Source organism: Taudactylus pleione, unplaced genomic scaffold, assembly GCF_031769625.1.
Source record: "Taudactylus pleione unplaced genomic scaffold, aTauple2 ptg001224l, whole genome shotgun sequence".
Taxonomy (NCBI): domain Eukaryota; kingdom Metazoa; phylum Chordata; class Amphibia; order Anura; family Myobatrachidae; genus Taudactylus; species Taudactylus pleione.
The window spans coordinates 239,379-257,945 of NW_028285624.1; the positions used below are offsets into that span (position 1 = coordinate 239,379).

The 18,567-nt window shown below is 46.9% G+C and overlaps 1 protein-coding gene across 1 annotated transcript; it reads right to left on the minus strand.

Moving 5' to 3' along the window:
• Window positions 1-6,210: 6,210 nt before the first annotated feature.
• LOC148451002 (uncharacterized) lies at window positions 6,211-6,813 on the minus strand. The gene has a single exon (XM_088462400.1). It carries the CDS (start codon window positions 6,811-6,813, stop codon window positions 6,211-6,213), a length of 603 nt encoding a protein of 200 aa, XP_088318526.1.
• Window positions 6,814-18,567: the final 11,754 nt, after the last annotated feature.

The following is an 18,567-nucleotide window of genomic DNA, read 5'->3' on the forward strand; positions in this document are numbered from 1 at the left end:
CCTATAGTATTGTGTTTGCCGGGGCTTCACTAGATATCAGCAACCAATCATATGAGTGTTGATAACATCATGTAACTTATTAAGTTTCTCAATGGTGAGATGTGCAGTGAATTAGGACAGTGTCAGCATGCAGTGGTGTACTCTCACAAGTGCACTGCCCATCTGCCAGAGAGGGATCCCAAGATCCCTCTTCCTTGTCAATGTACAGTAGCTCATATAGCATGTAGACACTGCCGTTTCCACAGCAGGTCATTTTGTAGTGGGAACTGGGCAGTGGCAATGCCATCACACGTAACCTAGACTAGATGGGCAAAGTGGTTCTTATCTGACATCAAAGTCTCTATTTCTATGTTTCTATATATGACCTGGGGGAGAGTCATGGGATTGTTGTTGGCATGTATTATAATCCACATATGATTAGAGTCAGAGGAGTAGTGTGGAACCATGGTGCCTGGAGAAAGTGCATGTCATAGCGCCCCCCTCCCTGTACTGAACTGTTCCAGTGGGGTATGACCAGCCTGCGGGGGAATACTGAAGTTAAGAGGAAAACAGCAAACAGTGGCAGTATCATGCTGGGCATTGAGGTCCCATTGGGGGAATAGAATGCTCCGGAGACTTATCTGACAGTAAGGAGTAGCTGCTTTGGCACTGCTTTATTATGTATAGCACCTAGGATCTGACTTTTATCTACTTTGAATCATTGTTGTCAGTCAATAGAGGAGATTGTATTATATATTTTGATCATTTACCTTAAACTGACAGAGTACATGTGCTAGAGTGAGATTCCACAGGGTGCACAGCTTATTACTGCAATCACTGCCCCAAGCAGCTGTCGCTGGAGTGGGGACACCTATGGGGAGCTCCCTTCTCAGCTATGCTCCTACTTCACAAATATACATTGCACCTATATTAATGTGAGTACTACTACCCATGCTCTGTCTACCACCGTTATTATTATTCCAGGTCGCCTAATACTTTTTAAAGGACCTTTCAAATAACACATTAAGGTCATGCCTGGGAACACCTCCATTACTTTACATAGCAAAGCAGTGACTGTTTTTTAAACTCATGCCTTATAATTGAAGTTTAGGATTTTACCTTAGATGTGTCACTTTTAAGTCAATTGAAGTCCAATGATGAATGAGGAGAGAAGGAGGAAGGGGATCAAAGAGGAGAGGAGAGAGGAAAGTGCTGATCAGAGAGGGGAGGTGACAGAGGCCACTAAAAAAGGAGAGGGGAGGTGACAGAGGCCAATAAGAGAGGAGAGGGGAGGTGACAGAGGCCAATAAGAGAAGAGAGGGGAGGTGACAGAGTCCAATAAGAGAGGAGAAGAGAGGGGTGGTAACAGAGGCCAATAAGAAAGGAGAGGAGAGGGGAGGTGACAGAGGCCAATAAGAAAGGAGAAGAGAGGGGAGGTGACAGAGGCCAATAAGAAAGGAGAAGAGAGGGGAGGTGACAGAGGCCAATAAGAAAGGAGAGGAGAGGGGAGGTGACAGATGCCAATAAGAAAGGAGAGGGGAGGTGACAGAGGCCAATAAGAGAGGGGAGGTGACAGAGGCCAATAAGAAAGGAGAAGAGAGGGGAAGTGACAGAGGCCAACAAGAAAGGAGAAGAGAGGGGTGGTGACAGAGGCCAATAAGAAAGGAGAAGAGAGGGGAGGTGACAGAGGCCAACAAGAAAGGAGAAGAGAGGGGTGGTGACAGAGGCCAATAAGAAAGGAGAGGGGAGGTGACAGAGGCCAATAAGAAAGGAGAAGAGAGGGGTGGTGACAGAGGCCAATAAGAGAGGAGAAGAGAGGGGTGGTAACATAGGCCAATAAGAAAGGAGAGGAGAGGGGAGGTGACAGAGGCCAATAAGAAAGGAGAAGAGAGGGGAGGTGACAGAGGCCAATAAGAAAGGAGAAGAGAGGAGTGGTGACAGAGGCCAATAAGAGAGGAGAGGGGAGGTGACAGAGGCCAATAAGAGAGGAGAAGAGAGGGGTGGTAACAGGCCAATAAGAAAGGAGAGGAGAGGTGACAGAGGCCAATAAGAAAGGAGAAGAGAGGGGAGGTGACAGAGGCTAATAAGAAAGGAGAAGAGAGGAGAGGTGGCAGAGGCAAATAAGAAAGGAGAGGAGAGGGGAGGTGGCAGAGGCAAATAAGAGAGGAGAGGGGAGGTGACAGAGGCCAATAAAAAAGGAGAGGAGAGTGATGGTGACAGAGGCCAATAAGAGGAGAAGAGAGGGGATGTGACAGAGGCCAATAAGAAAGGAGAGTAGAGGGGAGGTGACAGAAGCCAATAAGAAAGGAAAAGAGGGACTGTGGTGACAGAGGCCAATAAGAAAGGAGAAGAGGGGGGGTGGTTACAGAGGCCAAGAAGAAAGGAGAAGAGGGGATGGTGACAGAGGTCATTAAGAAAGGAGAAGAGAGGGGAGTTGACAGAGGCCAAAAAGAAAGGAAAAGAGAGGGGTGGTGACAGAGGCCAATAAGACAGGAGAGGAGAGGGGAGGTGACAGAGGCCCATAAGAAAGGAGAGGGGAGGTGACAGAGGCCAATAAGAAAGTTGTGGAGAGGGGATGTGACAGAGGCCAATAAGAAAGGAGAGGAGAGGGGAGGTGACCGAGGCCAATAAGATAGGAGAAGAGAGGGGACGTGACAGAGGCCAATAAGATAGGAGAAGAGAGGGGACGTGACAGAGGCCAATAAGAAAGGAGAGGGTAGGTGACAGAGGCCAATAAGAAAGGAGAGGGGAGATGACAGAGGCCAATAAGAAAGGAGAGGGGAAGTGACAGAGGCCAATAAGAAAGGAGAGGGGAGGTGACAAAAGCCAATAAGAGAGGAGAGGGGAGGTGACAGAGGCCAATAAGAAAGGAGAAGAGAGGGGAGGTGACAGAGGCCAATAAGAAAGTAGAGGAGAGGGGAGGTGACAGATGCCAATAGGAGAGGAGAGGAGCGGTGACAGAGCCCAATAAGAAAGGAGAATAGGGGGGGTGGTGACAGAGGCCAATAAGAAAGGAGAAGAGGGGGGTGGTGACAGCGGCCATTAAGAAAGGAGAAGAGAGGGGTGGTGACAGATGCCAATTAGAAAGGAGATGAGAGGGGAGTTGACAGAGGCCAATAAGATTGGAGAGGAGAGGTGACAGAGGCCAATAAGAATGGAGAAGAGAGGGGAGGTGACAGAGGCCAATAAGAGAGGAGAGGGGAGGTGACAGAGTCCAATAAGAGAGGAGAAGAGAGGGGTGGTAACAGAGGCCAATAAGAGAGGAGAGGGGAGGTGACAGAGGCCAATAAGAAAGGAGAAGAGAGGGGAGGTGACAGAGGCCAATAAGAAAGGAGAAGAGAGGGGAGGTGACAGAGGCCAATAAGAAAGGAGAGGAGAGGGGAGGTGACAGATGCCAATAAGAAAGGAGAGGAGAGGGGAGGTGACAGAGGCCAATAAGAGAGGGGAGGTGACAGAGGCCAATAAGAAAGGAGAAGAGAGGGGAAGTGACAGAGGCCAACAAGAAAGGAGAAGAGAGGGGTGGTGACAGAGGCCAATAAGAAAGGAGAAGAGAGGGGAGGTGACAGAGGCCAACAAGAAAGGAGAAGAGAGGGGTGGTGACAGAGGCCAATAAGAAAGGAGAGGGGAGGTGACAGAGGCCAATAAGAAAGGAGAAGAGAGGGGTGGTGACAGAGGCCAATAAGAGAGGAGAAGAGAGGGGTGGTAACATAGGCCAATAAGAAAGGAGAGGAGAGGGGAGGTGACAGAGGCCAATAAGAAAGGAGAAGAGAGGGGAGGTGACAGAGGCCAATAAGAAAGGAGAAGAGAGGAGTGGTGACAGAGGCCAATAAGAGAGGAGAGGGGAGGTGACAGAGGCCAATAAGAGAGGAGAAGAGAGGGGTGGTAACAGAGGCCAATAAGAAAGGAGAGGTGACAGAGGCCAATAAGAAAGGAGAAGAGAGGGGAGATGACAGAGGCCAATAAGAAAGGAGAAGAGAGGAGGGGTGGCAGAGGCAAATAAGAAAGGAGAGGAGAGGGGAGGTGGCAGAGGCAAATAAGAAAGGAGAGGGGAGGTGACAGAGGCCAATAAAAAAGGAGAGGCGAGTGATGGTGACAGAGGCCAATAAGAGGAGAAGAGAGGGGATGTGACAGAGGCCAATAAGAAAGGAGAGTAGAGGGAAGGTGACAGACGCCAATAAGAAAGGAAAAGAGGGACTGTGGTGACAGAGGCCAATAAGAAAGGAGAAGAGGGGGGGTGGTTACAGAGGCCAAGAAGAAAGGAGAAGAGGGGGGTGGTGACAGAGGTCATTAAGAAAGGAGTAGAGAGGGGAGGTGACAGAGGCCAAAAAGAAAGGAAAAGAGAGGGGTGGTGACAGAGGCCAATAAGACAGGAGAGGAGAGGGGAGGTGACAGAGGCCCATAAGAAAGGAGAGGGGAGGTGGCAGAGGCCAATAAGAAAGTTGTGGAGAGGGGATGTGACAGAGGCCAATAAGAAAGGAGAGGAGAGGGGAGGTAACCGAGGCCAATAAGATAGGAGAAGAGAGCGGACGTGACAGAGGCCAATAAGATAGGAGAAGAGAGGGGACGTGACAGAGGCCAATAAGAAAGGAGAGGGGAGGTGACAGAGGCCAATAAGAAAGGAGAGGGGAGATGACAGAGGCCAATAAGAAAGGAGAGGGGAAGTGACAGAGGCCAATAAGAAAGGAGAGGGGAGGTGACAGAGGCCAATAAGAAAGGAGAGGAGAGGGGAGGTGACAGAGGCCAATAAGAGAGGAGAGGGGAGGTGACAGGCCAATAAGAAAGGAGAAGAGAGGGGAGGTGACAGAGGCCAAGAAGAAAGGAGAGGAGAGGGGTGGTGTCAGAGGCCAATAAGAAAGGAGAGGAGAGGGGTGGTGACAGAGGCCAATAAGAAAGGAGAGGAGAGGGGTGGTGACAGAGGCCAATAAGAAAGGAGAGGAGAGGGGTGGTGTCAGAGGCCAATAAGAATGGAGAGTAGAGGGGTGGTGACAGAGGCCAATAAGAAATGAGAGGAGAGGGGTGTTAACTGAGGCCAATAAGAAAGGAGAGGAGAGGGGTGGTGACAGAGGCCAATAAGAAAGGAGAGGAGAGGGTTGGTGACAGTGGCCAATAAGAGAGGAGAGGGGTGGTGACAGAGGCCATTAAGAAAGGAGAGGAGAGGGGTGGTGACAGAGGCCAATAAGAAAGGAGAAGAGAGGGGAGGTGACAGAGGCCAATAAGAAAGGAGAAGAGAGGGGAGGTGACAGAGGCCAATAAAAAAGGAGAGGAGAGGGGAGGTGACAGAAGATGATCACAGAGGAGGGAGGGCCGGAGGGGACATTATTGGGCAGCTTGAGGGAACATGAAATGTAGAAACGATCTCAGATCCATAACATGTAGGATATAGAGCAAACCGAGATAAAACGAACATTTGGCCATCATACTGTGCAGCGCCCCATGAATTCCGGAACCCTGGATGGGCGCCATCTGTCCATTTTGGCACCCGGAGCTCGTGTCCCACTCCTACCACCCTCGCAACACCCCTGATTTTTTGAGCTGTTTGTATGGGGAATGGAAGTCTTTTTCTGAAGTATCTCTTACACCTAGCATGAGGTTGGTGCAAGTGCAAACGCTAATGATTCATGTATGCTCACCCAAATCTTTGTCCTAAATTTCCATCTAGGATTTGTCCAGGGAGTGGGTCCCAAATAATGTGCAATACACCCATTATGTGGTGACCCTTATCTATTAGCTTCTTCCTGCGGTATAGAAGTATGTTCTGTCCCCCGCAGGCTGAGTTCCCAGCATCCCATGGAGGGTACTCCTGCAGATCACTGTAACCCTCCTCTACAGGAGACTCCCGGAGGTCCAGGGTACAGTGTAAGTAAGCACTGTCTGTGTCTTGCTCACAGTGCTGAGACAGGCGGCTAAGCTTCCGGATGTCTGTCTCGGTCTGATCCTGCTTCTGTATTCTCCCGGCCAGACTGGACAGCAGCGGTGTCCATTGTAGTGACATTCGGGTCTGTAGCACCGAGGGGTGCACTCTGGGGCTGTGGGAAGCAGATCTCCGTTCTATGATAACAACCTTGCGGTTGTGTCGAGCCTGGCTTAGCCTGAAGTTCGGCGTTGGTGCAGCATACCATCCTCTACTGGTAACCTGGCAGCGTGAGAGCAGGTGGCCGGGTCTGTAGGTGGTGGGTCCCGATGCATATCGGCCAATCACAGCTTCACCAGGGATTTTATGTGAACCTGCATCTAATCACCTGGAGTACATTTCCTCCTCTTGCTGCTCCCATACTCCTCACGACGTTTCCTTTTCCTAGTTTTTGGAAATGGTGTAAAAGTTCCATTTTCTAGGCAGTCAATGAGATGTTCCCTCATTAATTCATAGATGTAGCTGCAAGACGGAACGTCGTCATTGAAGAGGATCTCCACAGCATTTGCTATAGAATACACTACGCAGTCACTGGAGGTTTCCTGCTGTTGCTCCACGTCCAGGATTTTGATGTTTTTCAGTGTGTCCTTTGGAACAACAGTCCCGTACAGTTCTTGCAGCTGTTTCAGAGCACAGGCGGTAAACTCTGACTGTTGAGCACTGTCCGCGACTTGTATCTGCCCATTCCGAAAACAGGACATGAAACAGTGTCTGCGAGGCTTATCTGGGTGGATCTGTACTGCAGGCCCAGAGACGGGGTTATAGGAGCTAAATATTCCTCCCCATGTGCACTGCAAGCCTTGCGTATTAAATTGCCGCCACAGTATGGACTGAGCGGCATCAATGATCTCGGGGTTCAGAGCTCCGCCGCTCTGCAGTCTGAATCCATGTGCCTCTGTTAGCCCCAAATGAGGCAGCCACATTTTCTGTAAATGTGCAAGAAAAAACTTAAATTAGAAAAAAAATTCAATATCTTTCTAAGTACAGTACTAATCTTGTACTATAATGTTACTTATATGTGCTGAAAAGATACATGCACAGCATATACCCATTGCTTAGGACACTAGGTAATGGTATACAGGTGTGGTATGGTACCTATGTAATCAATGTAACAGTATAGTCAAGACATTTGCCAGAAGCTAATTGGAATATTATAATGAATCAATGGTATTTAACAAAATAAATAGCATGAAGGAGATATGCTGGTATATGACATTCGGTCCTAAAGAACACTGATGTTTACAGCAAACTAGAAACTTGTCACATAAGCTGAGCGCTCCTGATACCTGCAGGCAATGTGTAAGTAGTGTCGCAGATTCTGTTGCACTTGGGGAGAGTTACACAATAATAAATAAGATACAGTAGTAAAGTATGAGAGCCGATGCCGTAAGGTCACATGACTGCCTTCGCCCATTCTGCGACTTTCCACTGTCCACCAAATGTCACTGCAAGGCGGCATTGTTGCAAGTTTATGTTCTGGCTGATGACAATTAAGGCCTGTATTCAATTGGTTTCGCACCCGCTATACTTTTTCGCATTCTGCACTTTTAGCCTACATCACGTGTTTGCATGGGAAAACTTTTCGTGCGCTCCCCCGCTATTCGCCGTATTCAATTCTGAAAGATGCGAAAACGCGTCCCTACGAAACTCAAACAGGAGTAAAAGTGCTGTCAGAAATGGGGAAATCAGCCTGACACCCCCCAAAAGATGCCCTAACATTGGGGATCAATATAGATGTTCCCGAATGGCCCTAATAAAGGTATTTGGGGTTGTGTCAATAGCATCTAATTAGTGTCTTTGCACAAGTGGTGAAGAATAGCATTAAGCAGTATTTTTTGGTGAAAATAAGTAGTCCTATTAAATTTGGGGTACTTGAAAACGGGTGCTAGCATGGTTTAAAGTCGCAAAAGCAAAGTTTTAAAAAACGCGCCTTCAGCAAACACCTGCAATCAAAAAAACATTTCACCCATACGTGCAGACCCCCCAAAAGTCTATTTCACTACTTCTTATGTTTGTACCCCAACTTTGTACTTTTTCGCCCCAATTTTCAAAGTAATTTTTTGGGGTTTTCCTCTGGGGTTTTTTTTAGGGATTTTTTTTACAGTTCTCTTTTGGGGGACTGTTCCAAGGGTTCTGAGTGGTTTCCCCACCTTTGCACCCCAAAATAAAAAAAAATAATTTTCTCCTGTTATTCAGAGGCAAATCCTTTTTCGCCCATTACATCACATTGCGTTTTCTGAAACTATTTGGATTTGAATATGGAGAAAAGTTTCCGAATGATGAAATGTCGCAATCGGCGATACTTTTTCGCGGATCTCGGCTTTTCGCGGCTAATTGAATACGGGCCTAAGATGTAGTCTATTATCTTATTGTAGTTTTGTTGAAGTCAGTGTGGCTTGTCTGGAGCACCATTTATCATACTTTATTACTATGCGTATGATAAAAGTCATTAATAAATGAGGCCCTAAGTTTCCCAATGGCGAGATGTGGCGTGAAGGACTTTGGCCTATAGTATTTGTATTTGCATGGGCGTCACTAGATATCGCCAACCAGGAAAGAGGTCCTGACTGTCAGCAGCTTTCCCTCTAATCATAGGAGTGTTGATAACATCATGTAACTTATTACATTTCTCAATGGTGAGATGAGGAGTGAAGAATAATACATAAATAAATAAGGTGAGGCATTAGTGATCTGAGTAATGGTATTAGATTACCCTACAGTCTGTGGCGTCATGAGGGGGGTGCGAGGGGTGCGGACCGCACCCGGGTGTCACCCTTAGAGGGGGTGACACCAAAATGCCGGCTCCTCCGCGGTGACAGGAGCTGGGTGCTGCAGTGTGACTTCTCCTGCAGCACCCAGCACCTGTCATAGAAGAGGAGCCGACAGTGCTGACAGCGATGCTGGGCTGCCCCCGGAGTGACGTCATCGGGGTCTCCCCCCGCGAGGCCACACCCCATCCGGCGCACAGGGATAGTCAGAGTGCGCACTGGGTGTCACCAGTCCCGGTGGCGCCTCTACCTGTAGTGAATTCTATACAAGTGATTGTATTAATGTCATTTGTGTTTTAAAATATCCTCATAGAGTTGATTGTGTAGGCCAGGGATATTTAACTTGTGGTCCTCCAGCTGCTGTGGAACTACACATCCCAGCATTCTCTGCCTTGTTTTTTGCTGTTAGGGCATTGTAAAACTGTGGCAGGGCATGCTGGTATGTGTAGTTCCACAGAAGCTAGAGGGCGGAATGTTGGAATCCCCCTGATGTAAGCCAAACAAGCGGCAGAATCAGACAGACAGTACAGGAGAGCAAGAGAAGAAATTCTGATTCCGAAACTGATGAAATACATTGTAAGGCGCATATTTGTATTATAAGTATAGAAAGCCCAATTGCAGAAGAGAACATGATTGATGATGATTAGCAAGAAAAATAATTAGAAATAAATAAAAAAAAGATGACAGGGGGAAAAAAAATAGCCCACCCCGCCAACAATACAAAATACCTCTAAGCACCAATGGTCAGAGCATGGTCTGCTTACAGCTAATGCAGGGGAACAAACATTTTGTGAGGTCCCCCAAAAAGCTGCAACCAGCACCATGCTTAGCTAGTCCCATTATAATAGTCCCATGTTATTAAACTATATTTTCACATAATAATTACTTTAAAATATTCTTACCTGAGACTCTCGTATCAGTAAAAAGCGTTAATGTAATGAAAAAATGCGTGTATATAGCTATATCAATATATAACCAGTACACAGTTCACTCTCATCCAATAACTGATTGTCCTGTACCAAGCAGGGCCTTTTCTCTCACACCTCTGTGACATCACAAACGCTGTCATAATCAGCCTCACCCTGCCTGCTTTCCTCCACTGCACTGCATATAATATAATCTACGTGCTTTATTATAAAGATTACTTAATATAAAAGTTAGTGTAAACATCTTGTTACCGAGGGGCCTATTCGTCAACACCTCAATAACGGTTTTAAGGAAATTTTCCTTAATTACAGTTTTTTTTAGTATTCATTAACACACTTAACACAGGAGATATCACTGATATCTACTGGTTAAGTCCGTCTGCGTTAATTTCCGCAGAATTACCGCAGCTGTAATTAGTGCTGTGCATGCGCCGCTTTTGTGAACATAATGGCGCATACGCAGCACTGATTACAGCTACGGAAAGGTAGAGTAGAGAGGGAAAAGTATATACTTAACGAAAAGCTGTCATTGCAAAAATCACAGCTTTTCAGAATAAATACTGATGGAGAGGAGGAATGATGAATTCCTCCAGTAATTAGGCAGAACTCCATGCGAGTTCTAAACCTAGTTACCTCCATCAGTTTTTAGTGTTGATGAATAAGCCCCATATCTCTATTAGAGCACATAAAAAATGTAAAATGCAATAAAGCAATAATCACCCTTGGCTTAGGGAATCTCTCAAACAAATGTCCTAACGTGGATATTAGGTGAATAGAAGAGCCAATGTTTTTTCCCTTGTTATTACATTCAGTACCGGAGCCAAGAGCCTGGTGCTGGTTCATGAAATACTGGGGACCCCTATGTTTTTTTCCCTCTGTATTTTGTGACCAGCACCTGCTCAAAGATCCCGATGGTGGTTATGCCCAGGTGGAGGGGTGACCCCCCGCTGTTTACTTTTTAACAGTTTCTTTACTTAATAGTATAGAAACATGCAGCCTGCGCGTATCTCACTGATATGTCCCCACATTTACACTAGAGCGCAGTTTTTCTTTTCTTTTTGTGTTTACCAGTGAGGTCGACAATCACCTATTTTTTACTGCTGCACTGGTGTCTGAGACCCCTGCTTGATTAGCGCTAGGTATCTTTTCTCTTGTTCTAGGCTGTATGTTCGGGTGTGTTTGACTGCAGGGTTCACAGGCAACACAGGTAGGAAACACAATCACATGCACCCAGGGGCGGATTGGGGATCAAAGGTGGCCCTGGAAAAATCTTTGGAAGTTGCCTCAAGTAGGCGGCACCAAATCAACTGTAGACGGAGCCAATAGCACGCTAAGACGTAGGACGCCCTCTAGGTCTTAACGTGCGATCGCCGGGTGAAGTCAGACGCCCACCAGCCTGGAGTAAAGACGTCCACTTTCAGACATCATCTCCAGGAAGTGTATGAAAACATTGGTACTATCGGGCGACATCGAACCAGCACCCAGTGCTTGAAGTAGACCCTAGCCTACCGTAAACACTGCGAGTATCCCTGTGTGCAAAAACAGCTCAGTGACGTGTGTGCTGACGCTGCGTCTTAATTATGCACAACCTTAAATTGGTGTAAAGATGCCACGCCATGCCTACGCTAGTGCAAGCACACACCGTTTACACAGACCTGCCACCAGCCACACATGCCCCGTTCTGTCACTCAAACTAGCGCTCTGGAAGTATGCTGAGAGCGATCCAAAACGCGTTAAGCTGGTGAAATATTGGACATTGTGACCAGGGTATTCGTGGAGCAAGTGAACTGCTGTTTGGTGTCCGGAACCATCGCTCCCCACTACTGTACTTCCAGAAAAACATCACTGGTACCCATATCCTGTGGTAGTGCATCATTTGGCAATGCTTTATGCGTATGTGTTTTATTGAGAATGTGAGTGTATCTTAAAAATTAAATAACAATTTATTTATAAGACATCACTGCACTATCTGTTTCTTTTGCGATCACTACATATGGAAATCATTTATTAGAGTAAGAGACTTTTTGTATGTACCTTTTATATATGATTGAGCTAAGGTGGTAACTGTATTGGTGTATTAGTCATAATTTATAGGAGTAAGTAAGGAATCTCTTCGGTTTCCACTAGCTGCAGTTTTTGCCCACACCTTGAATCATTTTTGCATACTATCATATGGGACTTAGGAAGCAGATGTAAATATAACGTATTTCAGTGTAAAGTATATATTTCAGAGCCGGACGCTATTTGCGGACGCTCGTTCAGAAAATGGGGCTGGCTATTTAAATTGAGCGCTCGCTCTTTGCGGTCTGTTGACACCTCTATGTTTGAACGAGCGAAGAAAACATGCGCTCGCTATTTTGAAAAAAACGCCCCCTGGCCGCTCGCATCATACGTCATGTCCGCTATTTATCAGATTAATCGAGTACATCAAACGGCGTCTGAACTGCTCGCTATTCTTGTGGTAGCATTTTCCTACGGCAATCATGCGAGCAATTCAGGCTATAAGACAACCAAGTGACGTGGTCGATGACGCCGCTTTGTTAATTATGCACACCCTTAAAACGCCCGTTTTGACCGTTTGGCACGCCTGCGTTCGGATCTCCACTCCCCGTTTTCAAGCACCTTCCCCTGTTACCACCCACAAACGCCTCATCCTGTCACTCAAATTAGCAGGCATTCGCTATTTTGCGAGCACACGATTTTCGACCGCACTGACTGGTTTGCGCATGCGTACTACAACCCATATGCATGCGCAGATGTATGAACATGGCTCAGAGGGTAAGTATTATTGTTTGTGTGTGTGTATGCTTGTGTGTGTATGCTATGCGTGAGCATGCTTAGAAGGTGTGTGTGTGTGTATATATATGTATACATTAGGGGTGAGCGGGTTCGGATTTCTGAAATTCGAACCCCCCCGATCCGAGTCAGGCTCGACTATTCCCGCCAGACTCGGATCTGAAATCGAGGCAAAACGTCATCATCCCGCCTTCCGGGTCTCGCGGGTTTTGGATTCTATATAAGGTACCCGCGTCTGCGCCATTTTCTCACTTGGCTGTGGACAGTGAAGAGGGAGGGTGGGAGTTAGGCTGTGTAGTGTAGTGCAGTGTAGTGTTGTGCTGTGCTGCGCTGTTCTACTGTTGTCCATAGGGGCTGTGACCACTCCTCCAAAGTCCATAGGGGCTGGCTGTGTTGTGCTGTGCTGCTGTTGTCCATAGGGGCTGTGTCCACTCCTCCAAAGTCCATAGGGGCTGGCTGTGTTGTGCTGGGCTGCTGTTGTCCATAAGGGCTGTGTCCACTCCTCCAAAGTCCATAGGGGCTGGCTGTGTTGTGCTGTGCTGCTGTTGTCCATAAGGGCTGTGTCCACTCCTCCAAAGTCCAGAGGGGCTGGCTGGACTGTTTTATGCAGTCAGTTGTCCATAGGGGCTGTGTCCACTCCAAAGTCCTGTGTAGTGTCCCAGTCCTAAAGGGGTGCTGTAGTGTTTTCCAGAGGGTGCCCTGTCCGTCAGGGGTGCTCCCCCCAAGTGCAAAAAAATAAATATTTTTTCTGTGTTTGTGAATTGTGGGCGCAGTAGCCACACGTGCATCAACAAAGTAGCGCCAAGCATGCGCCTGTGTCATAAGTAAAGGGCCGGCTGGCTTGACCGTTAAAGGGTGCTGTAACCCCCAAAGGGCACTCCAAACAAAATTAAAAAATATTTTCTGTGTTTGTGAATTGTGTGCACTGTGGCTGCACGTGCATCAACAACAGAGCAGCGCCAAGTGTGCGCCTGTGTCCCATAGGTAAAGAGCCAGCTGGCTTGACCGTTAAAGGGTGCTGTAACCCCCAAAGGGCACTCCAAACAAAATAAAAATATATATTTTTTGTGTTTGTGAATTGTGTGCGCAGTAGCCGCACGTGCATCAACAAAGTAGTGCCAAGCGTAGCGCCTGTGTCATAGGTAAAGGGCCGGCTGGCTTGACCGTTAAAGGGTGCTGTAACCCCCAAAGGGCACTCCAAACAAAATAAAAAAATATATTTTTTTGTGTTTGTGAATTGTGTGCGCAGTAGCCGCATGTGCATCAACACAGTAGTGCCAAGCGTAGCGTCTGTGTCATAGATAAAGGGCCGGCTGGCTTGACCGTTAAAGGGTGCTGTAACCCCCAAAGGGCACTCCAAAGAAAATAAAAAAATATTTTCTGTGTTTGTGAATTGTGTGCACTGTGGCTTCACGTGCATCAACAAAGGAGCAGTGCCAAGCGTGCGCCTGTGTCCCATAGGTAAAGGGCCAGCTGGCTTGACCGCTAAAGGGTGCTGTAACCCCCAAAGGGCACTCCAAACAAAATAAAAAAATATATTTTTTTGTGTTTGTGAATTGTGTGCGCTGTAGCTGCACGTGCATCAACAAAGTAGTGCCAAGCGTGCGCCTGTGTCATAGATAAAGGGCCGGCTGGCTTGACCATTAAAGGGTGCTGTAACCCCCAAAGGGCACTCCAAACGAAATAAAAAAATATATTTTTTGTGTTTGTGAATTGTGTGCGCAGTAGCCGCACGTGCATCAACAAAGTAGTGCCAAGCGTAGCGCCTGTGTCATAGGTAAAGGGCCGGCTTGCTTGACCATTAAAGGGTGCTGTAACCCCCAAAGGGCACTCCAAACAAAATAAAAAAATATATTTTTTTGTGTTTGTGAATTGTGTGCGCTGTAGCTGCACGTGCATCAACAAAGTAGTGCCAAGCATGCGCCTGTGTCATAGATAAAGGGCCGGCTGGCTTGACCGTTAAAGGGTGCTGTAACCTCCAAAGTACATTCCAAACAAAAAAAATATATATTTTCTGTGTTTGTGAATTGTGTGCACTGTGGCTGCACGTGCATCAACAAAGGAGCAGCGCCAAGCGTGCGCCTGTGTCCCATAAGTAAAAGGCCGGCTGGCTTGTCCGTTAAAGGGTGCTCTAACCCCCAAAGTACACTCCAAACAAAAAAATATTGATTTTCTGTGTTTGTGAATTGTGTGCACTGTGGCTGCACGTGCATCAACAAAGGAGCAGTGCCAAGCGTGCGCCTGTGTCCCATAGGTAAAGGGCCAGCTGGCTTGACCGCTAAAGGGTGCTGTAACCCCCAAAGGGCACTCCAAACAAAATAAAAAAATATCTTTTTTTGTGAATTGTGTGCGCTGTAGCTGCATGTGCATCAACAAGGTAGTGCCAAGCGTGCGCCTGTGTCATAGGGAAAGGGCAGGCTGGCTTGACCGTTAAAGGGTGCTGTAACCCCCAAAGGGCACTCCAAACAAAATAAAAATATATATTTTTTTGTGTTTGTGAATTGTGTGCGCATTAGTCGCACGTGCACCAACAAAGTAGTGCCAAGCGTAGCGCCTGTGTCATAGGTAAAGGGCCGGCTGGCTTGACCACTAAAGGGTGCTGTAACCCCCAAAGTACACTCCAAACAAAAAAAATATATATTTTCTGTGTTTGTGAATTGTGTGCACTGTGGCTGCATGTGCATCAACAAAGGAGCAGTGCCAAGCATGCGCCTGTGTCCCATAGGTAAAGGGCCAGCTGGCTTGACCGCTAAAGGGTGCTGTAACCCCCAAAGGGCACTCCAAACAAAATAAAAATATATTTTTTTTTGTGAATTGTGTGCACTGTAGCTGCATGTGCATCAACAAAGTAGTGCCAAGCGTGCGCCTGTGTCATAGGTAAAGGGCAGGCTGGCTTGACCGTTAAAGGGTGCTGTAATCCCCAAAGGGCACTCCAAACAAAATAAAAAAATATATTTTTTTGTGTTTGTGAATTGTGTGCGCAGTAGTCGCACGTGCATCAACAAAGTAGTGCCAAGCGTAGCGCCTGTGTCATAGGTAAAGGGCCGGCTGGCTTGACCGCTAAAGGGTGCTGTAACCCCCAAAGTACACTCCAAACAAAAAAAATATATTTTTTCTGTGTTTGTGAATTGTGTGCACTGTGGCTGCACGAGCAGCAACAATGGAGCAGTGCCAAGCGTGCGCCTGTGTCCCATAGGTAAAGGGCCAGCTGGCTTGACCGCTAAAGGGTGCTGTAACCCCAAAAGGGCACTCCAAACAAAAAAATATATATTTTCTGTGTTTGTGAATTGTGTGCACTGTGGCTGCACGTGCATCAACAAAGGAGCAGCGCCAAGCGTGCGCCTGTGTCCCATAAGTAAAAGGCCGGCTGGCTTGTCCGTTAAAGGGTGCTGTAACCCCCAAAGTACACTCCAAACAAAAAAATATATATTTTCTGTGTTTGTGAATTGTGTGCACTGTGGCTGCACGTGCATCAACAAAGGAGCAGTGCCAAGCATGCGCCTGTGTCCCATAGGTAAAGGGCCAGCTGGCTTGACCGCTAAAGGGTGCTGTAACCCCCAAAGGGCACTCCAAACAAAATAAAAATATATTTTTTTTTGTGAATTGTGTGCACTGTAGCTGCATGTGCATCAACAAAGTAGTGCCAAGCGTGCGCCTGTGTCATAGGTAAAGGGCAGGCTGGCTTGACCGTTAAAGGGTGCTGTAACCCCCAAAGGGCACTCCAAACAAAATAAAAAAATATATTTTTTTGTGTTTGAGAATTGTGTGCGCAGTAGTCGCACGTGCATCAACAAAGTAGTGCCAAGCGTAGCGCCTGTGTCATAGGTAAAGGGCCGGCTGGCTTGACCACTAAAGGGTGCTGTAACCCCCAAAGTACACTCCAAACAAAAAAAATATATTTTTTCTGTGTTTGTGAATTGTGTGCACTGTGTCTGCACGTGCAGCAACAAAGGAGCAGTGCCAACCGTGCGCCTGTGTCCCATAGGTAAAGGGTCAGCTGGCTTGACCGCTAAAGGGTGCTGTAACCCCCAAAGGGCTCTCCAAACAAAATAAAAATATATTTTTTTTTCTGTTTATGAAATGTGTGCGCTGTAGCTGCACGTGCATCAACAAAGTAGTGCCAAGCGTGCGCCTGTGTCATAGATAAAGGGCCGGCTGGCTTGACCGTTAAAGGGTGCTGTAACCCCTAAAGGGCACTCCAAACAAAATAAAAAAAAATATTTTTTTGTGTTTTTGAATTGTGTGCGCAGTAGTCGCACGTGCATCAACAAAGGAGCAGCGCCAAGCGTGCGCCTGTGTCCCATAAGTAAAAGGCCGGCTGGCTTGTCCGTTAAAGGGTGCTGTAACCCCCAAAGTACACTCCAAACAAAAAAATATATATTTTCTGTGTTTGTGAATTGTGTGCACTGTGGCTGCACGTGCATCAACAAAGGAGCAGTGCCAAGCATGCGCCTGTGTCCCATAGGTAAAGGGCCAGCTGGCTTGACCGCTAAAGGGTGCTGTAACCCCCAAAGGGCACTCCAAACAAAATAAAAATATATATTTTTTTGTGAATTGTGTGCACTGTAGCTGCATGTGCATCAACAAAGTAGTGCCAAGCGTGCGCCTGTGTCATAGGTAAAGGGCAGGCTGGCTTGACCATTAAAGGGTGCTGTAACCCCCAAAGGGCACTCCAAACAAAATAAAAAAATATATTTTTTTGTGTTTGAGAATTGTGTGCGCAGTAGTCGCACGTGCATCAACAAAGTAGTGCCAAGCATAGCGCCTGTGTCATAGGTAAAGGGCCGGCTGGCTTGACCACTAAAGGGTGCTGTAACCCCCAAAGTACACTCCAAACAAAAAAAATATATTTTTTCTGTGTTTGTGAATTGTGTGCACTGTGTCTGCACGTGCAGCAACAAAGGAGCAGTGCCAACCGTGCGCCTGTGTCCCATAGGTAAAGGGTCAGCTGGCTTGACCGCTAAAGGGTGCTGTAACCCCCAAAGGGCTCTCCAAACAAAATAAAAATATATATTTTTTTCTGTTTATGAAATGTGTGCGCTGTAGCTGCACGTGCATCAACAAAGTAGTGCCAAGCGTGCGCCTGTGTCATAGATAAAGGGCCGTCTGGCTTGACCGTTAAAGGGTGCTGTAACCCCTAAAGGGCACTCCAAACAAAATAAAAAAATATATTTTTTTGTGTTTTTGAATTGTGTGCGCAGTAGTCGCACGTGCATCAACAAAGGAGCAGCGCCAAGCGTGCGCCTGTGTCCCATAAGTAAAAGGCCGGCTGGCTTGTCCGTTAAAGGGTGCTGTAACCCCCAAAGTACACTCCAAACAAAAAAATATATATTTTCTGTGTTTGTGAATTGTGTGCACTGTGGCTGCACGTGCATCAACAAAGGAGCAATGCCAAGCATGCGCCTGTGTCCCATAGGTAAAGGGCCAGCTGGCTTGACCGCTAAAGGGTGCTGTAACCCCCAAAGGGCACTCCAAACAAAATAAAAATATATATTTTTTTGTGAATTGTGTGCACTGTAGCTGCATGTGCATCAACAAAGTAGTGCCAAGCGTGCGCCTGTGTCATAGGTAAAGGGCAGGCTGGCTTGACCATTAAAGGGTGCTGTAACCCCCAAAGGGCACTCCAAACAAAATAAAAAAATATATTTTTTTGTGTTTGAGAATTGTGTGCGCAGTAGTCGCACGTGCATCAACAAAGTAGTGCCAAGCGTAGCGCCTGTGTCATAGGTAAAGGGCCGGCTGGCTTGACCACTAAAGGGTGCTGTAACCCCCAAAGTACACTCCAAACAAAAAAAATATATTTTTTCTGTGTTTGTGAATTGTGTGCACTGTGTCTGCACGTGCAGCAACAAAGGAGCAGTGCCAACCGTGCGCCTGTGTCCCATAGGTAAAGGGTCAGCTGGCTTGACCGCTAAAGGGTGCTGTAACCCCCAAAGGGTACTCCAAACAAAATAAAAATATATATTTTTTTCTGTTTATGAAATGTGTGCGCTGTAGCTGCACGTGCATCAACAAAGTAGTGCCAAGCGTGCGCCTGTGTCATAGATAAAGGGCCGGCTGGCTTGACCGTTAAAGGGTGCTGTAACCCCTAAAGGGCACTCCAAACAAAATAAAAAAATATATTTTTTTGTGTTTGTGAATTGTGTGCGCAGTAGTCGCACGTGCACCAACAAAGTAGTGCCAGGCG